This window comes from Cnephaeus nilssonii, assembly GCF_951640355.1.
Source record: "Cnephaeus nilssonii genome assembly, chromosome: 2".
In the NCBI taxonomy this organism is placed as follows: domain Eukaryota; kingdom Metazoa; phylum Chordata; class Mammalia; order Chiroptera; family Vespertilionidae; genus Cnephaeus; species Cnephaeus nilssonii.
The window spans coordinates 114,839,022-114,864,334 of NC_137073.1; the positions used below are offsets into that span (position 1 = coordinate 114,839,022).

Here is a 25,313-nt window from a genome sequence, read left to right on the forward strand (position 1 = left end):
TGGGAATAGTCAACACAGTAGTGGTGGGGTAACACCAGCACCTAGCTCTTATGTCTCCACGTGGCGTCCCTGACACCAGTGTGAACCCGGAGTGCGCCTAGTGAAGTGTCCGTGTCTCTATCAGGGCCAGGGCCTGGGAGCAGTCAGAGAAGCAGCAGGCTCAGACCCTGCCATTGACTGCGACTGTGGCCCAAAGGAACGAGGCCTGGAAGTCACCCGGTTGTTCTGCTCCGCCCCTGGGTGCCTCAATCACTCTGTAGCTCTCACGGGGCACTTGGCTGCCATCAGATATGGCCCAGAGGGCAGTGTCCCCGAGCCCTGCACAGCGGGGCTCGCTGGTGTCTGCGGGTGAAGGAATGTGGTTTTAGACAAGTAACCAGAGCCGGGGAGTCATGGTTTCGTTTTCCCTTTCCCTCTCCTGTCCTTACACAGAGTCCGGACATCGTGTGCCATCTGATCGGAGCAGACTAAGGGAGCCACAGAGAACGCTCTGGTCAGAGCAAGTGCCGTAGGGGACACCTGGGAAGTGAGGCTGAAAGGTTTTAGCTTGAAAAGGTGAAGGCTTAGAAAAGAGTTCTGGAGTCTACTGAACTGTGACTGTTACGAAGAAAACCACCATAAATATGTCAAATCATGTGGCCAAATTTCAGGTATCATGTCTTCTTAAAAGCCACTTAGAATAGTGTCTGAAACATTAAGATTTCATTAGATATGTCCTGAATTAAATTTAAAGTGTAATCCTCTTTAAATGGATGGCTAGTTGTATTATAAATGCAAATTTATTATAGAGAATTTACAGAAAACTTATTTTATCTACCAAATATCTTATTAACTCCATCTAAAACCAATTTAACAGTGGTTAAATATCTCCCTGTGCATTATAGCTTAAGACTCATTAAATAAAACCTATTTGTGGCAAATAGTCACACAAGCCAAGAAAGAAGAAAAAGATTTCCAGATTTTTATTTCTGGAACTGTACAGGTATTAAAGTACAACAGATACAAAATAATGCTCAAAAAAATCAGTGTTTATGTACAAATATTAAAATCAATGCAACAATAGCAACTTCCTCTTGAATATCTGTTACTAAGACTTGTTCTGATTGTCACTAATTCATTTCATACTCACAGGGTACTTAGCTCAAACTGGGACCATTGGATCACTGGTTTTCTAAGAGGAATTTTAATATCTACCATATTTAATAATAAAACTAATAGCTTCCTCCTTTAGTGAAAAATTAAGAACTTTTTAAAAAACATAGTAATGTCAATATTCTTATAAATTATTTCAATTTCCATTTGTAGACAATGTGCTTTGAAACGGGGCAGACAATCTCCGTGGTGGCCGGGGGTTCCTCCATTAGTTTACATTCAGAGTTGAAAGAGTCACTGAAGACTTTGGTTAAATTCAACAGTTAAAATCACTCTGCTCTGTGAGAGCCGACGTCCGCACACACTCAGGACCCTCAGTCGTACAAATTAATAGGAAACAATTGCACAATGCTTTGACCTAATTGTACACACTTTAGTATCGTTTAAAAATTACTCTACATCCTTCAAGTAAATTCAGCAGCTGACCGAGGAGAGCCGGCGCTGAGCTCGGCTGCAGGGAAGTATTGCTCTAGTCGCAGCACCATCGCACCCACCGCTGTCCCCAAGTCTCCACAGAAAAGACGCATCAGCCCACACTGCAACCGCTCACCATGGATTTTTGGTTTGTTCATATGAAAATAATGCAGCGAAGGAAAAAAAAAAGAATTTATCACAGTTTGTTATAAGAATTGTGCTTAACACTTAATAAAGGCATTGTTGTCTCTTCATATGATTGCAAATCGTTATCTTCATGCTCTCAAACGCAATTCTTCTAATAAACAGTAACAAATTCTGTGTTAAGATGCTTCAATGGAGAGGGGGAAAACAGTCAATCCAGCTTTTAAAAGAAAATTCAATAAATAGCTATTTTACATGGACAAAGTGGTATCGTTTATGTATGTCACATCAAGCATGCACAAAAATGCTATTATACATGGCAGACGCAGTCAAAAAAATACGGAATCAGATCTAAAAAGACAGGAAGAATTTACACATATATACAAGAACCTTGCAGATTATTGCCTCATTTTCACAAGGAATTAAAAGTAAACATCGCCAGCCCGCCAGCACTCTCTAAGAGGCTGAACTAGGTTGGCATTTAAACATCTATAAACTAGCTGGAGTTTATGTTTCTCTCATATCATTTTCTGAATTTTGGTCAAAAATCTTTATTCAGATAACGTGTCCATTCCACCTGCTGATAATCAAAACTTGTGGTAAGAAACACCGTTTCCATCCTGATCGAGCCCCAGCAATGCATAGCTACACTGACCAGACGGCTGCACTGGGCCTGGGCGTGCTCGGGTAGTGTGGCTGGTGTTAGCACTCGACCATCTCTGTGTAAGTCGTCACACCGACCAGCCACTGTAAACCTCGTGAAAATTAAAGTCATAACAATGGAAGATGATGGCCAATACCTTACTAATCACAGCTGTACTGATTCTTACCGAACGAATTCAGGTCCAAAGCTAGCACACCACTACAGCAGAAAGAGCCGATGGCTCAGAAAACCTGACCGAAGCTACGGCAGCACGCAGCCAGGCTCCCCTAGCTGCTGTGTGCACAGGACGCTAGGCTTCGGGTCTATAAGTTAGAGACTGGTTTAAGTTATTAACTTACCTACTTCTGTCCACTGTGCTAAACTAAGTTTTATGGTAAATGTGCTATACTGTGTAAACACTTCAAAGCAATCTTCATTAAAATGCTGCAAAGAAAAACAAGAATACGCTTCATCCAAACCCAGGATGCCATTGCAGTTCACAGTCTGTGTAATAAATACCCTCCCTGCCCACAGGGCTAAGGTCACTACCATCTACCTACGCGCCAGCACCACCTCGAGGTGACGTAGACTCACAAGATCGGCAACGCGGCCACACGTTTCAGCCACCTGCAAAGCAAGACACTTGCAGAAACGGAAAATCCTAACAAAAGCGGTGCAAATGAAACAAGTACAAGTCTGTGTCTTAACTGAACTATAAAAGCAAAGCTTAGCGCGTCCTAACACTGTACTGCATGTTGTCACCTCGATGCAGGCCATGGCGCACGATGGCCAAGGTGCAGGACAACGGCTTCTCGTTCGTTCGCGTGATGTCTGCGATGGACGTGAAACAGCTCGAGCATCCGAGTGCCTAAACCTGCTTTAAACTTAAAGTGGTCGAGTACCGTTCTATCTCAGACAGTAACTCCCATTTTTCTTGTCACCTGTTCAAATTAAACAAAACACGTGAATCTACTTCAAGGTTCTCCTGCCGCGTGTGGAACCTCGACGTCGCTCCTCGGCATTCACACCGAACTGCAGCGCCGCCCACGCCTGTCCCACAGTGTAAACAGGAGCCTGCCCGCCGGGCCACTGCCCGGGAGACTCCACCATCGATGGCGGTGTGGCTTCCCAATCACAACCTTGACAAGGGTGGGCAGACCCGATCCGATACCACATCTTCAACGCCCGATCTGTAGCCAATACATGAAGTTCACAGATCTTCCGACAGTAAAACAGCCACTCTGTGGAAGGTGCCCTGGTCGAGAATCCGGAAACATCCGAGCGTCTCGCCTGCGCTCCGCGCACAGCCCCTCGCCAGCTCCCAGAGGTGGACGTGCTGTTTGTAAACGGAAGTGCTCTAGCTGAGGAACATGAGAGAAGTTTCCATTTAAAAAACCCTTGCATGTCTGTGCAGTTTAAAGAAACCTACCCCTGCTTTTGCTTAATTAAGAAAACCAAAAAATGCTACATTTCGCAGGGATGAGGGTCGGCACCTGTAAACACTTATTCCGCTGCATCCGTTACGGCAAAAGGAACTTACACGCGAAGAAGCCACTCCTTCAGTCCTGAACATGTGCTGGTTTTAAGCTGGTGGCCTGTCTACAGGTTTTAAACGTGGGAGCAAGAGACTGGAAGGGGGACGTGGAGGGGTCTGGGAGGTGAGGGGGGGAGAGCAGAGCTTAAAGCTGCCGAGTCCCACCTTCGTTCCCAGCTCTGCTGCTCACGGTTTTCCACATTTATGGATTGAGAAATGAAAATATTCTTGATAAATCAAGATAGAGTCTATACATGCTGACATCACTGATGTCATAGTGAACACGTTCGAGCTTCCAGTGAAAGACTAAGCCGGCCAACGTGTCCTCGCGCACGGGCTGCAGGCCGCCGGTCACTCGGAGTGGAGGGCGGCGTGCGGGTGCAGGGCGTGGGCACTGAGGAAGCCATTGGCCTCGCCGGCAGACAGGCTGCCAAAGTCAGCCACAGACACGGCCATCTTGGCGCTGGCGATGTGGTGCGTGTGACTCTCGAAGTCCACCCCCAGGCTGCTCACAGAGACCTCGCTCATGAAGGGCTCCGGGACAGCCAGGCCCATTTTCAACCTCTTGGCTGGTCTCTCCGGCTCCTCGCTGCACAGGGTCACGGGGTTGAGCTCCGAGTGGTAAAACCCCGTCTCAAACAGGTTAAAGCAGTCGCTCTCCCCGTTGCTGGGCAGGGCGAGCAGCTCCTCCGTCGCCACGGGCACGGGCGTCACTGGGCCGCGGGGCAGGCTGCCCAGCGGAGGAAAGCCTTCATCCAGGCAGCTCACAGCCCCGGGGGCCGCTGCGCTGCCGGTCAGAGCTGGAAGGAAAGGAAGGGAAGGGTTAACCGGCGTGAGGACGCGAAGGAGAGGACTCCAGGCCGAGCTGAGCACCCAGGCCCTTACCCGTCAGGTCGCCTGCGGTGAAGGAGTTGAGGATGTTCAGCTGCGGATCAGGAACAGGCTCAGGGCGGTTGGCGGTTAAGACGGGAGAGCTGACGGTCCCGCCCAGAGCTTCTGTCTCATCCACCAGGCGATCCATGTAGTCCCTGGAAAACAGCCCGTGACCAGCACATCCCGCGAGGCAGCCCGCCCGCCCACCCGCCCGCCCGGAGCCAGCACTCACGTCACTCCAGGGTGGTGGTTGTAGCGCTTCTTCCCGAACCGCGTCTGCTGGGCGAAGTAGTCGTAACGCTCCGACTTCTTCCACATGTAGTAGAACGCCACGCACTCGGCCACTGTTCTGGTTTTCACCTACCCAAAAGCGGGATGTTTAAAAACAGACCCAATACTTCTTACTACCTCTTTTTACAACACCAGTAACTTCCATCCATGGAACATCTTCCATCCTCTCAATTATGAAATCCTGAAGATCTTCTTAGTGAAAACCTTTACATTTACACTCCTTAGTAATGAGGCTACCTTCAAAAGCCCAAGGTTTGTTTTTACTTAAACCAAAAAGTACTAGTCTTACCTAATAATAGAGAAACATGTAAACTGACAGTACCTGTGCTACGCCCACAGCCAATCAGAGTGAGTATGCAAATTAACCCAACAAAGATGGCAGTTGATTTGCATACATACCTGGGTCCCGGGAACCTCCTCAGCACCCAGGTCACTCCCAGCCGGCCATCGGGGCAGGGGGGGGGGGGGGAGAGGGGGGTGTCACGGCCCTGCCCAAGCCTAAACCTGGGGCGGAGGCTGTAGGCTTGGGCAGGGGCCGAGCCTGGGATCGGAGGGAAGGGGAAAATCATTGGAAACATATCCTCAGGTGAGGACAAAAAGAAAAATAAAGAAAGAAATGCATATCCTATGAAAGACACATCTTGAAAATGCTTAAAGAAAGTTGTCATTTTTTCATGGTAAAGGGACTGGAGTCCGTGTTGATGAAAACACCTTGGTGGCTGTGACTGGCAGTGGCTGCAGCAGCAGGGTGATGGGGGCAGCGCCCTCCCCTGATCAGCCCGGTGGTCAGACTGCGGCCTAGGTCCACTCCCAACGGGGAGTGGGCCTAAGCCATCAGTAGGACATCCCCTGAGGGCTCCCAGTATGTGAGAGGGGCAGGCTGGGCTGAGGGACCCCTCCCCAGTGCACGAACGTCGTGCACCGGGCCCCTAGTTTATAATAAATGTGTATCTACAAGTCACTTCACCTTCAATCACACCTTCACACACCAGCCTCGTTACTTCTCGGCGCTGACCTCTCTGACTCTGGCTGCAGCAGGTCCTTGACCCGCGGGCCGTCCATGAATGGGCGCCGGGGAATCCATGAAGTCCCGACGTTATGTGCAGGTGCCCTTTTCTGGAAAGGACTGCAGCCTCGTCATACTACCAAAGGGTTCCATGACCCTAGAGAGCCTTGGGATCCCGTTGGAGAAGGGACCAGCTTCTCCTGCATCTGGAGTTTGGGGACTTTCTATCTGAAAGCAGGGCTCCCTCCGCAGCGTTTGGCTCGGGCTCCCCATGAGAACAGGCGCCTCTCTTCAGTGCAGGGAGGAGCTCAGACACAACCCCCTGCGGACCCGGTGCCCAAGGACAAAGTGTCAGTAACTCGACCCTGATCAGTGAGCATGACATGGTATAAGATAATGATACAGGGACAAGCTTCTTACACCAAAAGATAAAGTCTACCTTTCAACAAACATCACTAACTTTAAGTCTTTGTAGAAAATATAGGATCCTCGCCCTAGTTGGTTTGGCTCAGTGGATAGATCATTGGCCTGAGGACTGAAGGGTCCTGGGTTCGATTCTGGTCAAGGGCACATGCCCGGGTTGCAGGCTCGATCCCAGTAGGGGGCGTGTAGGAGGCAGCCAATCCATGATTCTCTCTCATTGGTGTTTCTATCTCTCCCTCTCCCTTCCTCTGATATCAATAAAAATGTATTTTAAAAAAAAAGAAAGAAAGAAAGAATGGGCTAGAGACCAGACCAGACCCCACAGATGTGCAGATGCACGGCAACACCTGACAGCCCCCACCGCCCATGTCCTGGGGGGAGAGGGGGGAGCACACGGCCGCACCCGCCGTCAGGACAGCCCAGACCGCCATGTCCTCGGGGGGGGGAGGGGGGAGCACACGGCCGCACCCGCCGTCAGGACAGCCCCCACCGCCATGTCCTGGGGGGGGAGGGGGGAGCACACGGCCGCACCCGCCGTCAGGACAGCCCAGACCGCCATGTCCTCGGGGGGGGAGGGGGGAGCACACGGCCGCACCCGCCGTCAGGACAGCCCAGACCGCCATGTCCTCGGGGGGGGAGGGGGGAGCACACGGCCGCACCCGCCGTCAGGACAGCCCCCACCGCCATGTCCTGGGGGGGGGGGGAGGGGGGTGCACACGGCCGCGCCCGCCGTCAGGACAGCCCTAACTACACACACCACACGCGGCCAGGATGTGGCCAGGGCAGCGCATCCCTTGCTGGTGGGTGTGCACCACGCTGCAGCCACTGGGAAGACAGTTTCTTGCAAAACCACACACACTTTTGGCCGCAGGACCCAGCCGTCACCCCCACGTGAAAGCCACACCAGCCCAAGGAGCGACGCTCTGTCCACAGGGAAGCCTCACACGGTGTCCCAGGCCTTCGCTCAAACCATCAACGCCTGAGTGACCACGCTGTCCCCATCGCTGACGAGGCCAACCAGCTGGGACACCCACGGGTGGAGGAAAAAGAAATGTGACAAGAGAAATGTACCGCTCGGCCGGTGTGGCTCAGCGGTTGAACGTTGACCTATGAATCAGGAGGTTCGATTCCCAGTCGGGGCACATGCCCAGGTTGTGGGCTGGACTCCCAGTGGGGGGCGTGCAGGCAGCTGATCAATGATTCTCTCTCACCACTGTCTCCCCCTTACCCTTCCTCTCTGAATCAATACAAACGTATTCTTTAAAAAAGAAGAAATGATCTCTCCAGTCATGAAAACACACGGAGGAACCTTGGATGCAGGTTGCTAAGTCAAACACGTCAGTCCGAAGACTGCACTGCGCGGCATCCGATCCCAGCTCCACGCCCTCCGGGAAAGGAAACCGGTTGGAGAGACGAGTGGTTTCAGGGATGATGGGCGGATGCTTAGGGCCGTGGAAGTGCTCTGTGTGACACCACAGTGGTGGATGCACACCATCACATATTTGTCCAAACCCACAGAACGTTCAGCACAGAGTGAGCCCACGTGTAAACTAGGGACTTCAATTGATAAAAATGTATCAACATTGCCCTCGCAAGTTTGGCTCAGTGGCTACAGGGCCGGCCTGTGGACCAAAGGGTCCCGGGTTTGATCCTGGTCAAGGGCATGTACCGAGGTTGTAGGCTCCTCCCCGGCCCAGGCTCTGATCAGGGCCCGTACAGGAGGCAACCAATCGATGTGTTTCTCTCACATCCATGTTTCTCTCTGTCTTTCCCTCTCTCCCACTCTCCCTAAATATCAGGGGAAAAATACCCTCGGGTGAAGATTAACAAACAAATAAATCAAACAAACAAACTTAAAAAAATACGGACCTGCCTATCTAAATAGTTCAGAGTCCTATGTTCCTTCAGGATGAAGAGAGATCATCATAAACAAGGCAAACGCTAATGAGACTAAGCTATTCCACACCATTAGAATACACACACACACACACCCTTTTGAAAAAAATACTCTGTTCGTCACCAAAGCCCATCGCTGACATTGGGTTCACTCCTGGTGCTGGACTAAGGCATGACGACACGTGTCCACCGTCACAGTCACGCAGAGCGGTCTCCTGCCCCAAGCATCCTGTGCTCCACGTCACCCCCCTCCTCGCTAACCCTGAACCACTAACCTTCTGCCTCCCCAGAGCTGCCCTTCCCAGAATCAGTCGCTGAAATCGCCGTCTGCAGCCTTTCCAGGCTGAATCCTCTGACTTAGCGATATAACTGAAGGAGCCTCGGTGACTTGGCGGCTAGACAGCTGATCTCTTTTTAGAGCTAATACTCCTTCCTGAATGCACCAGTTGATCCATTCACTTCAAAGACATCTTAACCCTTTGTACTCGCTTGCTTTTTTCTCGATTCCTGCTACCGATGCTAACCGTGTCGAGTCATACTCGACATCCGAGTGCAAGAGGTTAATTGCTTCCTCGGGTTGGCAATTATGAATAAAGCCGCTATCAACAGTTGTGTAAAAGCTTTCATGTGGACAAAGTTTTCAGCTGCTCTAGGTAAATACCAGTGAGCACGGCTGAGGATCGCATGATGACGGTATTTAGTTTTGTAAGAGATCGCCAGCCTGCCTTCCGCAGCGGCGGCACCGTTTTGCATTCTCACCAGCAATGAGTGAGTTTCCGCGGCTGCCCGTGCTGCCGGCACGTGGTGGTATTAGGGTCTTTTTAGTTGCTTTTAGGGACCAGTTTCTTCAGCACCTGCACTTCGTGCTAAAGAGAAACAGTTTTGAGGCCACGAACCTCTGAACAGTTTAGAGATAAATGAAAGTCAAAGAAATGGTAGAAGAGTAAGACTTTCTGAAACTTCAGTAAATCCCTTTTTGAGTGGAGGACGCAGACTCGCACGTCAAGAGGATGCGGGTGTCCCGTCAGCCACCCCGTGAGCAGGGCACAGCTGGGAGCCAAGCCCCACGCTCAGAGCAGGGACGCGTGAGCAGGCCGCGCCTGTTTCTACCCAGGTGACAGCGGCTCACAATCATCGCAACGACCAACAGCCTCTCTGCAGTCATGTGTCTGACTCACCTTGTTCTTCTGTATCAGGTAAAAGTCTTTTCCGAACAGCATGAGTGCATGTTCAAAGCTTCGGCATTCCTCTTCTGTCCACGCAGCCATTCCCTCTAAGGAAAATGTAAAATGAAATTCATTCGACTCAAAACACGTTTATATGAATCACTGACTTTCAGTATGTCTTCCATATAAAAGGCCATACACACACACAGGTTCTAGATGTCGGAGATTTCAGTTAGAATTACCAATAAGTATGCATACCATAAGTCTTACCAGAAGTCTAGAATACCAAAATATAAACACTGATTATTTTTTCTGCATGGTGGGATAAGAATTGAATGTTTTTCTTTAATTTATGCTCACTGTTGGTCTGATTTTTTAAAACAATGAACATAAACTTACTTTAATTAGAAAAAATGTTTTACTTTATGGGGGGGAAAAGCCTTATTTTGCTCTTACATTAAAACCCTAAGTTCTTTAATTAGACCATAAAGTCAACACGTATTTATTGAAAGTCAGTCTTCAGAGCCATCCTCTGGAAAGGAGAAACGCCCATGCACGCAGCTTCCTGGTGGAAGCCAATCCTGGTGAGCTCAGTCTCCGGACACTCGAGGCAGGACCCTGACAGGTCACGTGACACAGGGCCCAGGTCCCCAACGCCATGAGCGTCCACAGATCAGGTGAGAGATACTTTGAACTAAGGAGGAAGCTTTTATAAGGAAACATTTCAATAGACTATCTCAGTGATGGCGAACCTATGACACGCATGTCAGCACTGACACGCGTAGCCATTTCTGATGACACGCGGCCGCTGAGGCGGCCGCATGCCGAGGATGAAACATTTGCTGCTCCTGAGGATGAAACATTTGCAAAATAACGTTTTTTCCTCAAAGTGACACACTACCCGAGTTATGCTCAGTTTTTTGGAGAAGTTTGACAAACCAAGCTCCAAAGGTTGCCCATCACTGGACTATCTGAACCTACAAGTTTCAATGTACTGTTTCCAGCTGTGACATTTCCCAAGCCACTTCTATAATATCAGTAAGTACTAGTTCTCCTACTTAGTGAAAGCTATGGGGCGTGCAACCTATTCACGGAATGACAAAGCACTGAAATCAAAGTTATGCATCTGATTAAGCAAAACAAAACCTAAGCCATGTGGAAATGCTGTGCCGGGGACTGATCTGTCCCCTCGGGGGAGTCTGAGAACAGAGGCCAGAGAGAGGAAGCCATCATCTGCCGAAGGCCGGCAGAGACCTTGAGGGGCTGGGCGTGCTCTGACCCGAGGCGCAGTGCTCACCCTGAGAGGCCTTTCCGCTGCGGCAATACCTCTCCACAGCCTCCTGGACGTTATGGTCACACCTGAGCAGTTCATACAAGGCCTGGAGAGAGGGAGACAATTCAGTAAAACAACAAAAACTCCTACTTAGCAGCATCAACAACAGGCGAACAAAACCCCCGGTGTATTTCCAAGTCCTGGCCAACACTGGGGAGAGGCTCTGACTTCGGGACGCGGGGGGAGGTCTGCTCAGCCTGCAGCCTGACGGCCATCCCGGGCCCTGCTCGTTCCCACGCCAGGCACAGAGCATCCACCAGTATCATTCCCGACTGCTCTTCACTGCCTGGCCTCTGAACTGGGGAAGCCCCTATCCGACGTTACGTTTCCAGTTGGGAAATGAGAACTCGAGTCCTCGCGTCGCCCCTACTCCCTGCCTGTGAGTGCTTTAGAGAGAGCAGCAGCAGGCCTGGCCAGGAGTGTGGGCACGTCAGCAAATGGGTTTACAATGGTCTCAGCCATCTTCATCCGCCATGAAGGGTCGCTTTTTAAATTAGAATTTCTTCCTATTAAACCTGCTGGACATTATGAATATACTAAATAGAAGCAAACAGAAACTACAAGTTAGTAATACTCCACCCTCCCAAGTAAGATTCAAGAAAGGCAAGGATAGCTCAATATTGGTAAGCCTATTAACATATCAACAGGTTAATAATCAATGCATTATCAATCTCAACAGCTGCTAAAAAAGCATATGATAAATTGGTGCCCATTTCTAACTTTAATAACAACAACTGCAGCAGCGATCAGGAGGTGGCCACCAGCTCACGATCTGACGACAGCGGTCGGCCAGGCTGGTCGCACTCCTAGCGTGAAGTCTAAGAGCAGGCCGGGGGCTTCCGGCCCGCGCCGCAGGAGGCCCGAGACACCGTTGGGTCGGGCCCTGCCAAGGCCTGAGGGCGAGTGAATTAGACCAGACAGAGCAGGCCGATTGCCGAGTTAATAATTCTGTGCGGCCCCAAATGACGTTCTAAATCTCCCGTCGGCCTTGGCAGGAAGAAGGTCCCCAGCCCTGCCTCAGGCGCATCACCTCCCGGAAAAGCAGGCCTCGGTCGTTATCGCTCCAGGCCCGAGAGCCACGGCAGCGCAGCTCAGAGAGCCGGGAGCCAGAGGCCCGATGAAGTGCGAGGAGCACAAGCCTGCCGCAGTGCAGCTAGGCGGCTAGAAAACCCCAGAGAAGCACCTGGAATCATCACCTTCGTTTCAACAGCTTGAGAAAAAGTTTAAAAGTAACTGGCATTCCTCTATACAGACAACGTTTAATTATAAATATAACAGATCCCATTTGTAATAGCATTGAGGACATACATACTGTAAAAATATTGAAGAATTAAGTTAATCAGATGCATGTCATATTCAAATAAACAAAAACATCTGAGTGATAAGAAAGTCCCATTAAATGGAGAGTCACAGATCGTACTCCTGAAGTGTCAGGGCTAGTGTGTTAAAGGCATTAATTCTTCCAAAACTAATTTGTAGTTTTAATGGAATAGCAGCACAAAACCCAATGGGAGTTCCTTTGACGGCTGATAAAACTCTGAAGTTCAGCTACTGTGACTCCTCTGTTACTTGGGAATAAGTCTAAGTCCCCCCACCCCTGGGTGCCCATTAGGATCCCGTGGGCTGGTGGGAAAGGTGCATTAGGGGCAAAATATGTTAGGGGCAAAACAAGGGTTTTCAAAGGGTCCTCAATGGGCAATACTCCCACCCACCCCACCCAACCAGGAGGGTGAAGCTCAAGAATAAACTAAAAGGCCCAGAATGTCTAAGTGATATTACACCTACAGGACGGAGCCCAGGCATCAGGAATGAGGTCGTCAAGAACTCTCAATGGCAAGCAAAAATAAGATTAAGTGACTAAAGAATATAAAACAGTCCCTAAAGGAAGATAGGTATGTTATGTACAGAAAAAGAACAGGAAAGAAATGAGTAGAGTGAGGATCACTAGGGCTGAGATTCTTTTTAACCAGTATGTTCCCGGTTTTTTAAAGAACCTATCAGAAGAGATACCCAAATAAATAAGTAAGTAAGGGAAGAGACGCCCAGCGGACGTGAGAAACACTGGCTTCCCTGTGACCAGCCAAGCAGACGCGGCGGCTGCGTCCACAGCAGCGGGTGCCCACCTGCTCGCTGTCCCTGGTGAGTGCGCCGGCGGAAACCCTGTCCACCATCTTCTCGTTTCCGGTTCTGAATGCGGCCTCGACAAGGTACTCCTTCACTTGGCTCTCCGCAACCACGCCGGGACGCCAAAGGAGCTGGTCTCCGTCCTCAGACCCTGAGAAAGGACCGTTCGCCAGGGAACAGTGAGCACCGAGCCCAGGGGACAGGGCTTCCTCTCCCTCCGCGCCGGGACGGGACGGGCTGCCATGCGGAGCCGTCACCAGCAACGTTAGCGCCTCATTCACTTTATGAGGAACCAGTTCCGGGGCTAAAGGAGGGAGTTGGGGCTCATTCCCTCAGAAGACAGACGTCACGCCGTCTCTCCTGTGTGAGGAGGCGACCTCCACGCGTGCACTCTCAGGACGACAGGTGCACGCACGGCACGGGCTCCGGGAGTGTGGCATGTGGGTGGTGGGTGGAGGCGGGGACTGAAGCCGACCCGCGTGCGGCTGCCTCCCAGGCATCTGCCCAGCACTCTGCAAGCGGCTTAGGGGAGGGCGGCCAGTCCCGCCAGGCCGATGACCCGCGGCCAGTCCTGCCTCCCTCTCCTGGGGGCAGCCTGACCCGCAGGAGGAAGAACGAACTCAGGACGCGTGTGCTGTGTGGCTCTGCGGCAATGACTGCACAGGACGAAGCAACGCGCTGGGAGAAAGGCCAGTCCCGTGGCCAAACCTTCAGCGAGGAAGGTACAACCCTTTACTTCCCACCACCTCTCCCTCCACTTTCAGAAACAACTGCAGCTGGCGTCCGCGACAGCGCGAGGAGAAACTCATCCCAGCAAGAGGGTGCACCACACAGAGCAGACCTTCCACCACCGCCTGCCCGCGCTGGGCAGGGGCCTTCGGCCGCGTCCCCAACACCCTCAGGGCCTGGGGACAGGATGGACCAGCGTGCTGAGCCGGATGCGTGCAGAGCCGGATGCGGGCCGGCAGCTGTCCCCGGGCCGCGCCCGCCGTCCGCAGTCCTGCGCACACTGGCCGAGGGGCGCCGTCCAGGGAAGGCGCCGTCCAGGCCTGCGCTAATTCTGACGCAGCGTTCCTATGCCCGCCCCGTGTCCCCGGTTCAAGTCCATCTTTGCATTACCAAGACTGGTTTCCAATCAGACATTTAAATAAGCGCATGAGGGGTAACCTGGCCTACAAATATTATAGAAATCAAAAGCCTCCCTTACCGTCTTCATTATCATCATACTCGCCAAGGTAAGGGGGGATCTCGGCCTGATACTGTAAACCGATCATTATTTCCTGCAGGAAAATTCACAAGTAAAGACAACGTATTATAAAAATAAATATTGGAAAAAATTTCCAACTCATTACTTGGTTACTGCAGATCAAAAATCCTCATCATGTAATAACAAAATTACAACTTTTTTTTTTTTTTGAGAAGGAGAGGGAGAGAGAAACATGGATATGAGAGGGCAACATCATCGATTGGTTGCCTACTGCACACACCCACACTAAGAACTGAACCAGCAACCTGGGTATGTGCCCTGACCAGGAATCGAACCCTCAACCTCTTGGTGTATAGGACGACCAACTGAACCAACTGAATCACACTGGCCAGGGGCAAATCTCTTAAATTATTTTTAAAATGTTTTAAGCCCTGGCCAGTTTTGCTCAGTGGATAGAGCGCTGGCCTGCAGACTGAAGGGTCCTGCTCTCCGTTCTCATCAGGGCACACGCCTGGGTTGTAGGCTTGATCCCAGTAGGGGCATGCAGGAGGCAACCGATCCATGAGTCTCTCATCACTGATGTTTCTATCTCCCTCTCTCTCTCTTCCTTCCTCTCTGAAATCAATAAAAATGTATTTTTTTAGAATTTTTAAAATGCTCCTTTAATACATTGGTCCAAATAGCCCACTAAGTTATGGCAACTCAAATTACCTTCCTCAGATCTTCAGGTGAGTTACCACTGTCTGTTTCAACATCTTCAGTCTCTGATTCTTTATCTCCGTCACAAGTAGTATTTGCTGAGAAGAAGAAAGTTAAATGTTTAAAGGAGGTTTTTATTGGCTGTTTCTGTAGCGTCTGAAGAGGGCCGGCACTTGGAACTTACTGAAATTTGCTGAATAACTGAGATCAGCAGACTATCCTAACCCCTTGTGCTTCTCCCGTTTCTGACACGTCAAAGCCAGCCCTGCAGCTGCCGCGGCAGGGACAGCGCCCTCCTGCCTCTTGTGCTCGGCCAGGCGCCGGGGAAGGCACAAGGCCGACCAAACGGCCACCTCGGAAAGCCAGGGCCCGAGCGCCGCTCCCGTAACCTGAGCCCCGGAGCCGCACACGCGGCCGTCGGGCCCGCCCGCACAGTGTGCCGGTGTGTCTCAGCTGGTCAGCTGAGCGGCTCGGACACAGACTCCTTGGGAAATAAGCAAGCTGCACAGAAGAAATTATTTCTGTTCAAAGACCTCCTAAATGTTACTGATAAATATTAAGGGATAACACCGGAAAGAAAAGGAGTAAACAAATCACTAAAAATAAAAAACGCCAGCCCAGCCCGTGTTGCTCAGTGGTTGAGCATCAACCTATGAACCAGGTTGCGGTTGAGGGTTCAATCCCCAGTGGGGGGGGGTGTGGGAGGTGGCCAATCAATGATTCTCTCTCTCTCTCCGCCCTCTCCCTTCCTCTCTGAAATCAATAAAAATACATATTTTTTAAATTGCTTTTTGAGCAACTGATAGTTTTCAAAATCAGGGGAGTGAGAACTATTTTATTTTTTATTTAAATTTTTTATTGTTGAAAGAGAGGAAGGGCTTTTTAACTGAAGTCCAAAAAAATGCCTATAAGGTTCATGGTTGAACTAGGGTTATCAGAGCAATAGAGGAATCCTGGGAAAGAAAGCAGCCTTCAAAATAGGCAAATGTTTTGATTTTTAATGAAATATTATCTGACCTCTATCCCAATAAAAAAAGGTTATATTCTTATTCAGATTATAATAGCATTTTATGTCAATTAAGTAAAACACTTAGAATACTTTGACAAACTACTGAAGGCAATAAAATGTACTCAAGCTAGAGCAGCGTCCCGCTCCCTCAGCAAGGACGGGTTTCTTACAGCGCAGAGGCCTCGGGAAGAAGTCGGAAGCCTCGTGGGAAGTCACAGACGGCGTCAGGTCGTCTGCGGAAGACTGCGTCTCCTCGTCGTCCCCGGACAACAGGTCTTTTGCTATTTCCTCCTGTAAGAACAGGAATGCAGTGCTACAATTAGAAATAATCCCACCTCCCAATTTTTAAAAATGTCTTCTTGTGACATTATTCATAAACATTATTGTGGTGTTATGACATAATTAAGAACTAGTTGAAGCTCCCTTAGTTTTGAGAATTTGAAATTCTGTAATTTATGTCATGTAAATATTTAATAACATTTAAGACTTAGTCCTACTTAATAACTATACATTTACAACACGTTGCCTTATCTGAAGCTGCAGGCTAGTTTTCAGTCACTTTAAAACAAAAACAATCTCACTTCTAAGTGGTTAACAATTAAAATCACTTTCTGCCAAAATAAATATATAAATAAATAGTAGCCTGCCCTCAGTATCTGAGGTTTCGCATCCACAAGTCAACCCACTGCAGATCAAAAACATTTGGGAATAAAAATAAGTAAATAAATAAAAAACGGGGGAAATGTCCCGGGTTGCGCACGCGCACGCGCACTGCCCGCAAAGGCTGTCAGCACGGAACGCAGACTTTTCCCCGTCCTTTTCCCCAAACGAGCAGCACACTCTGGGCAGTTCCCACAGCGCTGGGTCTGACCAGTGACCTGAGGCTCTGGTGCCTGGGCTGATGGGTGTGCCATGTCACACAAGGGACTCGAGCATGCTGGGTATTTCCATTCGGGGGACTGGATCCAACCCCCACCCGCCCCAACAGATACTGAGGGTGACTTCCACACCAGCCGAGCCCCTCAGCCCCTCCCCGCAGCCTGGAGCGCAGCAGGCAGTGCCGTCACTCGTGCTGACAGCGGACACTCCGTGGCTGCGGGACGTGGTCACTGAGGTCTGAGGGGCATGAGTATCACATGTGACTGAAAGGGGGACGTAACTCACAGGAAGAGGCTCCAAGATGTGGATTCCTCTCCCTGCCTGAGCTCGGAAAGGCGAGGGACACTTCCCCGGGATCTGTTAGCAGAGACAGTGGCTGTGAGTCCTCCTCAGCGGGACAGGCCTCCCCGCAGCCTGCAGACGCGTCCCCGAGCCTCGGCCGCTCGGCCGCTGTCCCTCGCAGGGCCCAATACGCAGAACTTCTCGCCAACCCTCCCGCCTGAGCCAGCTTGGTCTGAAGGCTTCTGGGGGTTTACTGATTGAGGCATTCAAGTGTTCACGGACCCACAGAGGTTAGGACAGAATCTAAGTTCAGGCACAATATGTCGACAGGAAAGATGGGAAACATGGACGAACACTGAAACATGCAAAGTCTTGTGGAGCCACTACTTTTAAAGGAGCGCGATCAAGGCCAAACAGTAGGCAAACCAGTCACAGCGTGGAGCCAGCGGTGGGCCGCGAGGTCCCACTTCAGATGAGGGACGCCACTGCGTTCAGGAAACGGTGATGCGTCAGCGGCAATGGCCCTGGACTGCCTCCTGGGGGACGGGACTTACCTTGTCCAGCGTCATGTCCGGCAGCTCATCGGCAAGTTCACTTGGGGAGCTGTTGGCACTGGGCTCCACCACGGCGGGCAGCACGGGCTCGTAGCCGTAGAAGGCCAGCAGGTCTTCCAGAGGCATGCTTCCTTCCTGTGCGGGCGGGGCAAAGGGAACTCAGGGCACGCGCACAGCCAGCGGCCCCCACCGGCCCATCAGGCCCATGATCAGGAGCATCGAGTCACAGGCCAGCGTGAGTTTTCCTTTTTGTTCTGCTGCCAGAAAGCAGCCTCAGCACCAGCTATTGTCAATGTGCTAACAAAAGCCTCACACTTAGCATCTCCTTTCCATTTTCCAGCTCTTTTTAAGGAATTCCTCAAATAGTTGCTTTAATATAGACTTTTTTTCTCTAGCTTTCATACCTGCATGAGGATTTGCCTTCAAAACATTTCCAATCAATCACTTCATGTAACTTTCTGTGTGTTTCCTTGCAACTGACAGCTTACCACGTGGTTTATCTGCATGTTAATTACAAGATACCTGATGGGAAGCTTTTGCTGAACATTTACTAACACCAACAACATTTATTACTAATGTTCACAGCACACTGATCCTTCCGTATTCCTACTACGCACCTGTCTATCTTCTGCACCAGCTGTTTGGTTTCGTTTTCCTGAACCGCCCGGTGAAATCGGTACTACTGCCACCCCCTGACAGATGAGGAAACTGAGGCTTCGCTCTGGGTTCGAATCCAGGACCCCAGCTCTCTTCCTGGCCATGCCCCACAGTGGCCCCGTCCCGATCGCCCTAATGGCCCATCTGAAAGTAGTGTCCATGTGAGCCTCAAAGCACAGCTTGAATGGTATGGGCGCGCCTAGACTTGGGGTTTTTCCAATATATTTACTGGGAAAACTTTTTGGAGATTTGTGACTTCTTAGAAACTTGCAGACAAACTTTATAGTTTTCTTTTCTCCTACTTACTTGATTATAAGAATACAGTGTATAACACACACATAATATGGGTTAACTGGTTATTTGTATTATCATTAAGGCTTCTGGTCAAAGTACGTTATTAGTGCCCTGGCTGGTGTGGCTCAGTGGATGGAGCATCGGTCTGCGGACTGAAGGGTCCCAGGTTTGATTCCAGTCAAGGGCACATGCCTAGGTTGTGGGCTCAATCCCCAGTGGGGGCGTGCCGGAGGCAGCCAATCAATGACTCTTTCTCATCATTAATGTTTCTATCTCTCCCTCTCCCTTCCTCTCTGAAATCAATAAAAATATATCTTTAAAAAAAAAGAGTAGGTTATTAGTTAAGTTTTTGGGGAATCAAAAGTTACATTGGATTTTCTACTGTGTGGGGATCAGCGCTCCTAACTTCACACTGTTCAAGGGTAATTTAACTACTAAAGTGTATAGAACTACTTATAATTATTCAAACAAATAATTTTAAAACAATCTATTCATGGACCAGTTAACTTGTTACATAAACTGTGGGTACAGGGAATGGGAGACAGACACCAGGAAGGATGGTACGGGGCAGGGAGACCCACGCGGGCAAAGGCTGAGCTCCGCCTTGAGGCAGGAGGGGTGCTGCCAGGCAGGCTGTGTCCCAGGACTCGTGGTGTCCGCAGACGCTGCCCGAGCAGTGCCTGCACCCAGAGGCCGTGCCAGCGTGGGGACACAGGAAGGTCTTGCCCTTCTACTGCTTACAGCCTCGGGGCACACTGAAGATGCCAAACAAGAAAAAAGGGTATGAAAACTCAAAAGATTGGCCCTGGCCGGTGTGGCTCAGTGGATAGAATGTCAGCCTGTGGACCAAAGGGCCCCGGGTTCGATCCTGGTCCAGGGCATGGACCTTGGTTGCAGACTCCTCGGGCCCTGGCCCTGGTCAGAGGCAACCAATCGATGTGTTTCTCTCACATCGATGTTTCTCTCTGTCTTTCCAGCTGTCTTCCACTCTCCCTAAAAAAAAAAAAATCAATGGAAAAATATCCTTGGGTGAGGATTAACAAAAAAATAAAAATAAATTTTAAAATCTTCAAAAGATTATTATATTTAATAGTATTTCTGAAAAGTTTTGTTATTCTGGGCTGATTAGAAATTTGCCAGTTGGGTTCATTTATAATTATAATCCTACATTTTTTCAAGCTGACTCCTAGGGCAGGCCTCTCTTTGTAGTCCTGGTATAAATATGTGATTTAAAATCCAGTTCATTTGAATTTATATTGATTTTGGATTTAAAGTTAAAAACTAAACAGTGCGATCTAATGCGTGGAGGCGGGGCTAAGATTCAGAACTAAGTCCAGGGCCTGCACCCCACTGCCAGGAGTCCATCTGTACAATCATCAGAGCACCTCCTTCACTGTGCTGGTGTACACTTGAAAATTAGGTTAATAGACGTAAAATAATTTTGAAAAATTAAATTAAAATGTATTTATTAGGCTATCCTCCAAAATAATGAGAAAATCAGTGACATTCTGTAAAAGTTAGATCAAAAACAGATTGTAAAATAATTTACAATAGAATTTCAAAATCTTTGCTGAAAGTTTGTATTAAAATACTAAAGTATACGATCCTTTACCTTTTCTAAGTCTTCAATTTCAGAGCTGAAGTTTTTACCCTCGTCCATCATCTCCTCTTCTTCAAGAGTTCTTTCGTCATCATAGTCATGGACCAACATCTCAGCCGTAGGGTCAAAATCATGATCCTCAGAAGACAAAGACCCAACTGGAATGAAACAAACACAATCACTTTACAAGTTCATAAGGCTACTTACAAAAGAAAATAACATGTGTTCTGCCAGTTCCTTTTAACGCTTCATGTGAGCTTTATTGACTGCATTTACTATATACCTTACAGCTTATAAACAAGACCATACAGTTCTGAAAAGGTATCTAAACCAGCAAAGGAAGCAGGCAGAGTAACTTAACAACTTTCACAAGGGGTCCAACCCATGCGAGTAAGACTTATAATAGCAGCAAAGTGATTTTTAAATGGAGTGGCCCTAAAAAATGTTCTAATAGAAAAGTCAAACCTGCTCATGAGGCTAGTTACATTTGTCTAAAGCAATGGAAAAATATCAGCAGGATTATGAATGGAATATTCCACAAGAATCTGTTATAAACTAAGGCTAAACACTTTGGGAGAAGAGAATATAGCCCTAGCCGGTTTGGCTCAGTCAGTAAGAGCATCAGCCTGTGGACTAAAGAGAATACAAATGTTACCCAAATTCTAAACCTCAAAAAAAGGTGCAAAATACAGCAGAAATCTGGTTTTGGAACACACTCGAGTTTCTGTGCAGCAAGCAGCTTCCAGCAATTCCGCCAGTAAGAGCCTATACCTAGTCACGTTGACAATGGCATTGAAGCGCCCCGCATTCCGGGAGGCATCACACTGAGAGAGATGCTCCTCTCTGGGTTACGAGGAAGTTCCTGCGCTATCTGGGGGAACGCAGGAAGCCAGGGCTGCAGGTTTTGGAAGGTGTATCCCGCTGCAAGTTGTTTTGGTCAAGTCATACTTGCTTATATAATTGTAATGCATTTCAACGGCCAACATGAAGTTAGTAGGATACTCTGAAAACCAAGTGGAAAGAAAATAAGATCGATAATCCCGAGAATAGTATCAATGATGAAAAACGGGTTTTCTCCATTTGCTGATCAGACCAGTGACATTCAGAGCAGAGAGAAGGATCAGAATCTTGAGGTGAATGGAGGGAGAAGTGGAAAGACATTCAACATAAAAAGTTTGATCTCCTTTAAGTCAAGCTATTTATTTTAAAATTTCAAACATGTACAGTGTGAGGTCATTAATAAAATCCTGAACTAGACCTAAGATTCTTCACTATGGAAAAAACACACAGACTTAAGTCAATGTTCATAATTCTGAGTTCGGAGAACTCTGATCTTTGCTCCAAAAACCACGTAATTTCTATAGGACTTAATTCTTTAGGAGGTTTACATTATGATGTTTCCTTTGTAATGCTGAAAACTAGTATTTGCTCATTTTAAAACCAGTTAAAGTATATAAGTGAATTAACTCAATTTTAAGGGGAAAAAATATTAAATAGCTCAAAAGCAAAACATCCACCATTACAAATTTCCTTCTTTTGAGGAATTCCTGGAAACCTGAGTGCGCCCAGTGTCAGGGTGACATAGGGGTAACTTTCTGCCGTCGTGCCCCCACTCGCTGCAGCAGGCTCCCGGTCGAGTGGAAGGTATTCACGAACAGCCAGCACGAGGGGCCGTGGGTCTGCTCTTGGCTCTACCCCTGGCTTCTGGGACCTGAAGCAGTCATTTAAACTTCTGGGCCTAGGTCCAGTTTTTCATTTGTAAAACACACAGGGTTGGCTTAAATGACCTCGAGAGTCTCTTCTAGCTCTAAAATTCTCTTTAAAATCGACTAATCGATTGAAAACAGGTTATAAATTTGTTTAAACACCAAAACCACAGTCTTTTTGCTTTTTATTTAGATTGCAATGTCTTAAAAGCAGACAGTGATACAAAATGGAAAAATTCCATTATCATCCAGATGTTTGGCAACATGCACATAAATATTCTTTTCCTGAAATCAGTTCAACAAAAAAATGTTTGTCTCAAAATTAGAGAAAGGTTGTAAAACCATTTTTAAATGTAAAGACAGAGACAGCTATTTCTAAAAGAGCCAAAAATGTCCTGTACTTGGTGCTGCTATCTGACAACACCCTAAATGAGAATTACGTGAGACCTCAGAAGCGGGCTGACACACGGGACCGCCAGGAGATGGGCCACTCGCTAAGGCGGCGGGAAGGACTGGGAGCTCGTCCAGGCTGCTACGGGGACTCTGCAGCTATTCCAATGGTCCTGAGTGTACAGCGAGGCTGGACTAGTTCGCAGGAACTTTTCCTGCAGACGGAGGGGAAGGAGGCAGCCAAGAGGGGGCTGGGCAGCGGTGAGATGGAAACAAAGCGACCCTCACATTTGAGCACGAGGCAAGGCCCTCACCAGGGACCCCAAACTGGAGCAATGGTGCCTATGCAGATTCTGGGGACCATCCTCGCTTTCATGGCCTCGACACAGGGCTTCCGAGCCCCAAAGGCTAAGAAACAGGGTCTCAGGTTGTCACCTCAAAAATGGTCACCACTTTTCTGGGCCAAACTCGGAAGTTCTGCATTCCTTTTGATTAAGGCAGCTTTATGTAACTCTCAAAATTCGCTTTTAACACCATCTGGAGACGTTTCTCAATTATGAAAAATGTAGGAGACAAAGTCACGGGGGAGGGGTGCATGGTCAACCGATGGCAGCGTTCTGACCGATTACCGATTTCTGGAGGACCCCAAAGTTAACACTAAACTCGTGATGGTTTCGGATGAACCGCTTCCAGCTGGGAGGCAAACACCTGCTGAGAACCAGGAGCGGCGTCTGGGGGGCAGCTTCCAACACCGTGTTTTCAGCAACAGGAGCAGGAGGCCCGAGGGCGGCAGGCGATGAGGGCTCAGGTCCTGGCCCCCGGGCCGAGCACAACCAACTACCAACACGGACCCTGACACCACCACCACCACCGAGGAGGCACTCGGGGCAAACTCGTGGGGAACCTTCAGCTGCAGGTCCGGGCCCCAGCACCCGGGGACCCAGCACCGGGGGACCCAGCACCGGGGACCCAGCACCCGGGGACCCAGCACCGGGGACCCAGCACCCGGGGAACCCAGCACCGGGGGACCCAGCCCCCGGGGACCCGGGGAGCAGAGAACGGGACGCACCTGGGCTGGAACTCCCGAAGGAAGCCTGGAGAGAGAAGAGACGTGCGGTGAGCGGGCGGCGGGGCGGCCGCCCAAGTGCGAGGGAGACCGGCCCGCCCCGGCCCCTCCCGGCCGCCCCGCCGCCCTCCGAGCCGGTGCGCGCAGGCGAGCTGACAGGCGCCGGGCGCTCGGCGAGTTGCAGCCCGCAGCAGTGGGTGCGCAGCCCCGGCGCCACCCCACACCTCGGGGACCCCGAGCCCCGGCGCTCCGGTCCCGGCCGCGTCCTCCGGCACCTGCGCACCCCGCGCCGGGGCCCCTGTCCGGGCCGAGCGGAGGCCGGAGCGCAGCCGGACCGTCTCCCCAAACAGGAGCGGACCCACCCTCGGTCCCGAGTGCGGAGACGCCGGTCCCTCCCGAGGGGTCTGGTCCCCCGGCCTGCCCTCCGCCCCCGGCTCCCCGGTCCCGGGGGACGCGCCCCCAGCCTGCAGGGGACAGGCCGCCGAGGGCCGGAGCGGGCGCAGTGTCCGCCGACCCCGCAGCCCGGCTCCCGCAGCCCGCCCGGCGCTCCGCTCCGCGCCCGCGGCCGGGACCCCGCGGCCCCAGCCCGCTCCCGCCCGGGCGCTGCCGCAGCCCCCGCCCCGCCCGCTCCCGCCCGGAGGCAGCGCCCGGGCTCCGCGTCCACCGCGGCCGCGACTCGGCGCCGTCCCCGCCGGCTCCCCTGCCCGCCGCCCCCGTCCGCCGCCGCGGCCTAGTCCCGCCCGGAGCCGCGTCCGCCCGCCCCGCCGCCGCCGCCGCCCGGGGACGCGGGGAGGCCGGACGCCCAGGCCGCCGGAGACGCGGGGACGCCGGGCCGCGCAGCCGCCTCCCGCCGGGCCCCGCTCACCTCCGCCATGTTGCTGCCTTCAGGGCGACGAGCGGCGCCGAGCAGGCCCCGGATGGCGCCCCGGCCTATCGCCGCCCGCGCCCCGCCCGAGGCCCCGCCCCGCCGCGCCCGCGCCCCGCCCCGAGGCCCCGCCCCCGCCCTCCCCGCCCGCGCCCCGCCCTCCACGCCCCTGGCCCGCGGCCCCGCGCGCCCCCCGCCCGAAGCCCCGCCCGCCACGCCCGCCACGCCCGCCCCCGCCCCAGGCGCCCCGCCCCAGGCGCCCCGCCCTCCACGCCCCTGGCCCGCGGCCCCCGCCCGAAGCCACGCCCGCCACGCCCGCCCCCCGCCCGGCGGTCCGACGCGCCCCCGCCCGGCCGCAGAGAAGTTCCTGCCCTGCGGGGGGCGAGCGGGGCGCGCGCGGACGCAGGGGCAACGGACAGACACGGACCCCGCGGGCGGGACTCGTGCGGGGGCCCCGGCGCGGGGGCGGCGGCGGCCCAGGAGGACGGCGCCTGGCGGACCTGCCGGCCTGGCTCACCTCGCCGCGGCCGGGGAGCGGCCCGTGCCGACCGGCTCCGGAGGACCCGGCACCGGGCAGCGCCGACGACGAGCCGACGGACTCGCGCAACTCGGAGAGGACGCGCGTGAGACGGACGTGCGCGCAGGAGGGAGCGCGGCGTCCTGGCTGTCAGTCCCTCGGAGGGACACACCGGCACACCGGGGGGCGGGCCCCGACGGCCTCAGACTCCACCCCGCCTCCCTCCCAAAGGCCCAACCTCACAGTCCGAAGGGAAGCTGGCCCTTCGGGCAGGTGGCCGAGGGGATGGAGGGGGGTCGGGGGGGTGGAGGGGGGCCGGAGGGATGGAGGAGGGCCGGGGGGATGGAAGGGGGGCCGGGGGGATGGAGGGGGGCCGGGGGGATGGAGGGGGCTGAGGCGCTACAGGTGAGCCTGCTCCTTTGCGCGCCTGTGGCCATCGGCTCCTCCTTGCTTCCCTGGGAGGCCTAAGTCGAGCCCATTCTGAGCAACTCTGAGCAGAGTACACAAAAATACTAAGGACTGCCCTGGCCGGTGTGGCTCAGTGGATAGAGCGTCAGCCTGTGGACTGAAGGGTCCCAGGTTCGATTCC

General features: G+C 51.7%; 1 protein-coding gene across 2 annotated transcripts; it reads right to left on the reverse strand.

Moving 5' to 3' along the window:
• Positions 1 to 341: 341 nt before the first annotated feature.
• Positions 342 to 24,277, reverse strand: MIER3 (MIER family member 3). 2 transcript variants are annotated; one of them, XM_079779980.1, is made up of 14 exons: positions 24,208 to 24,277; positions 23,346 to 23,370; positions 20,193 to 20,338; positions 17,630 to 17,764; positions 17,079 to 17,150; positions 16,085 to 16,205; positions 14,918 to 15,003; positions 14,207 to 14,279; positions 12,999 to 13,150; positions 10,840 to 10,921; positions 9,555 to 9,649; positions 4,993 to 5,120; positions 4,773 to 4,915; positions 342 to 4,687 (listed from the first exon to the last, which is right to left on the reverse strand). In XM_079779980.1, the coding sequence occupies exons 1-14, from the start codon at positions 24,214 to 24,216 to the stop codon at positions 4,239 to 4,241; spliced, it is 1,716 nt and encodes a 571-aa protein (XP_079636106.1). In that variant the 5' UTR covers positions 24,217 to 24,277; the 3' UTR covers positions 342 to 4,238. The 2 variants fall into 2 exon arrangements, with proteins under 2 accessions (XP_079636106.1, XP_079636107.1); XM_079779981.1 differs by lacking the exon at positions 17,079 to 17,150 and having other exon boundaries at positions 343 to 4,687.
• Between the last annotated feature and the right edge of the window lie 1,036 nt (positions 24,278 to 25,313).

Bases quoted from the DNA above. Each gene is read 5' to 3' on its own strand.
- MIER3 (XM_079779980.1), bottom strand. The intron at 9,650-10,839 runs GTGAGCACTGCG...CATTTTCCTTAG, and splicing joins CAGCGGAAAGGCCTCTCAGG to AGGGAATGGCTGCGTGGACA. The intron at 4,916-4,992 runs GTGAGTGCTGGC...GCTGTTTTCCAG, and splicing joins AACCACCACCCTGGAGTGAC to GGACTACATGGATCGCCTGG.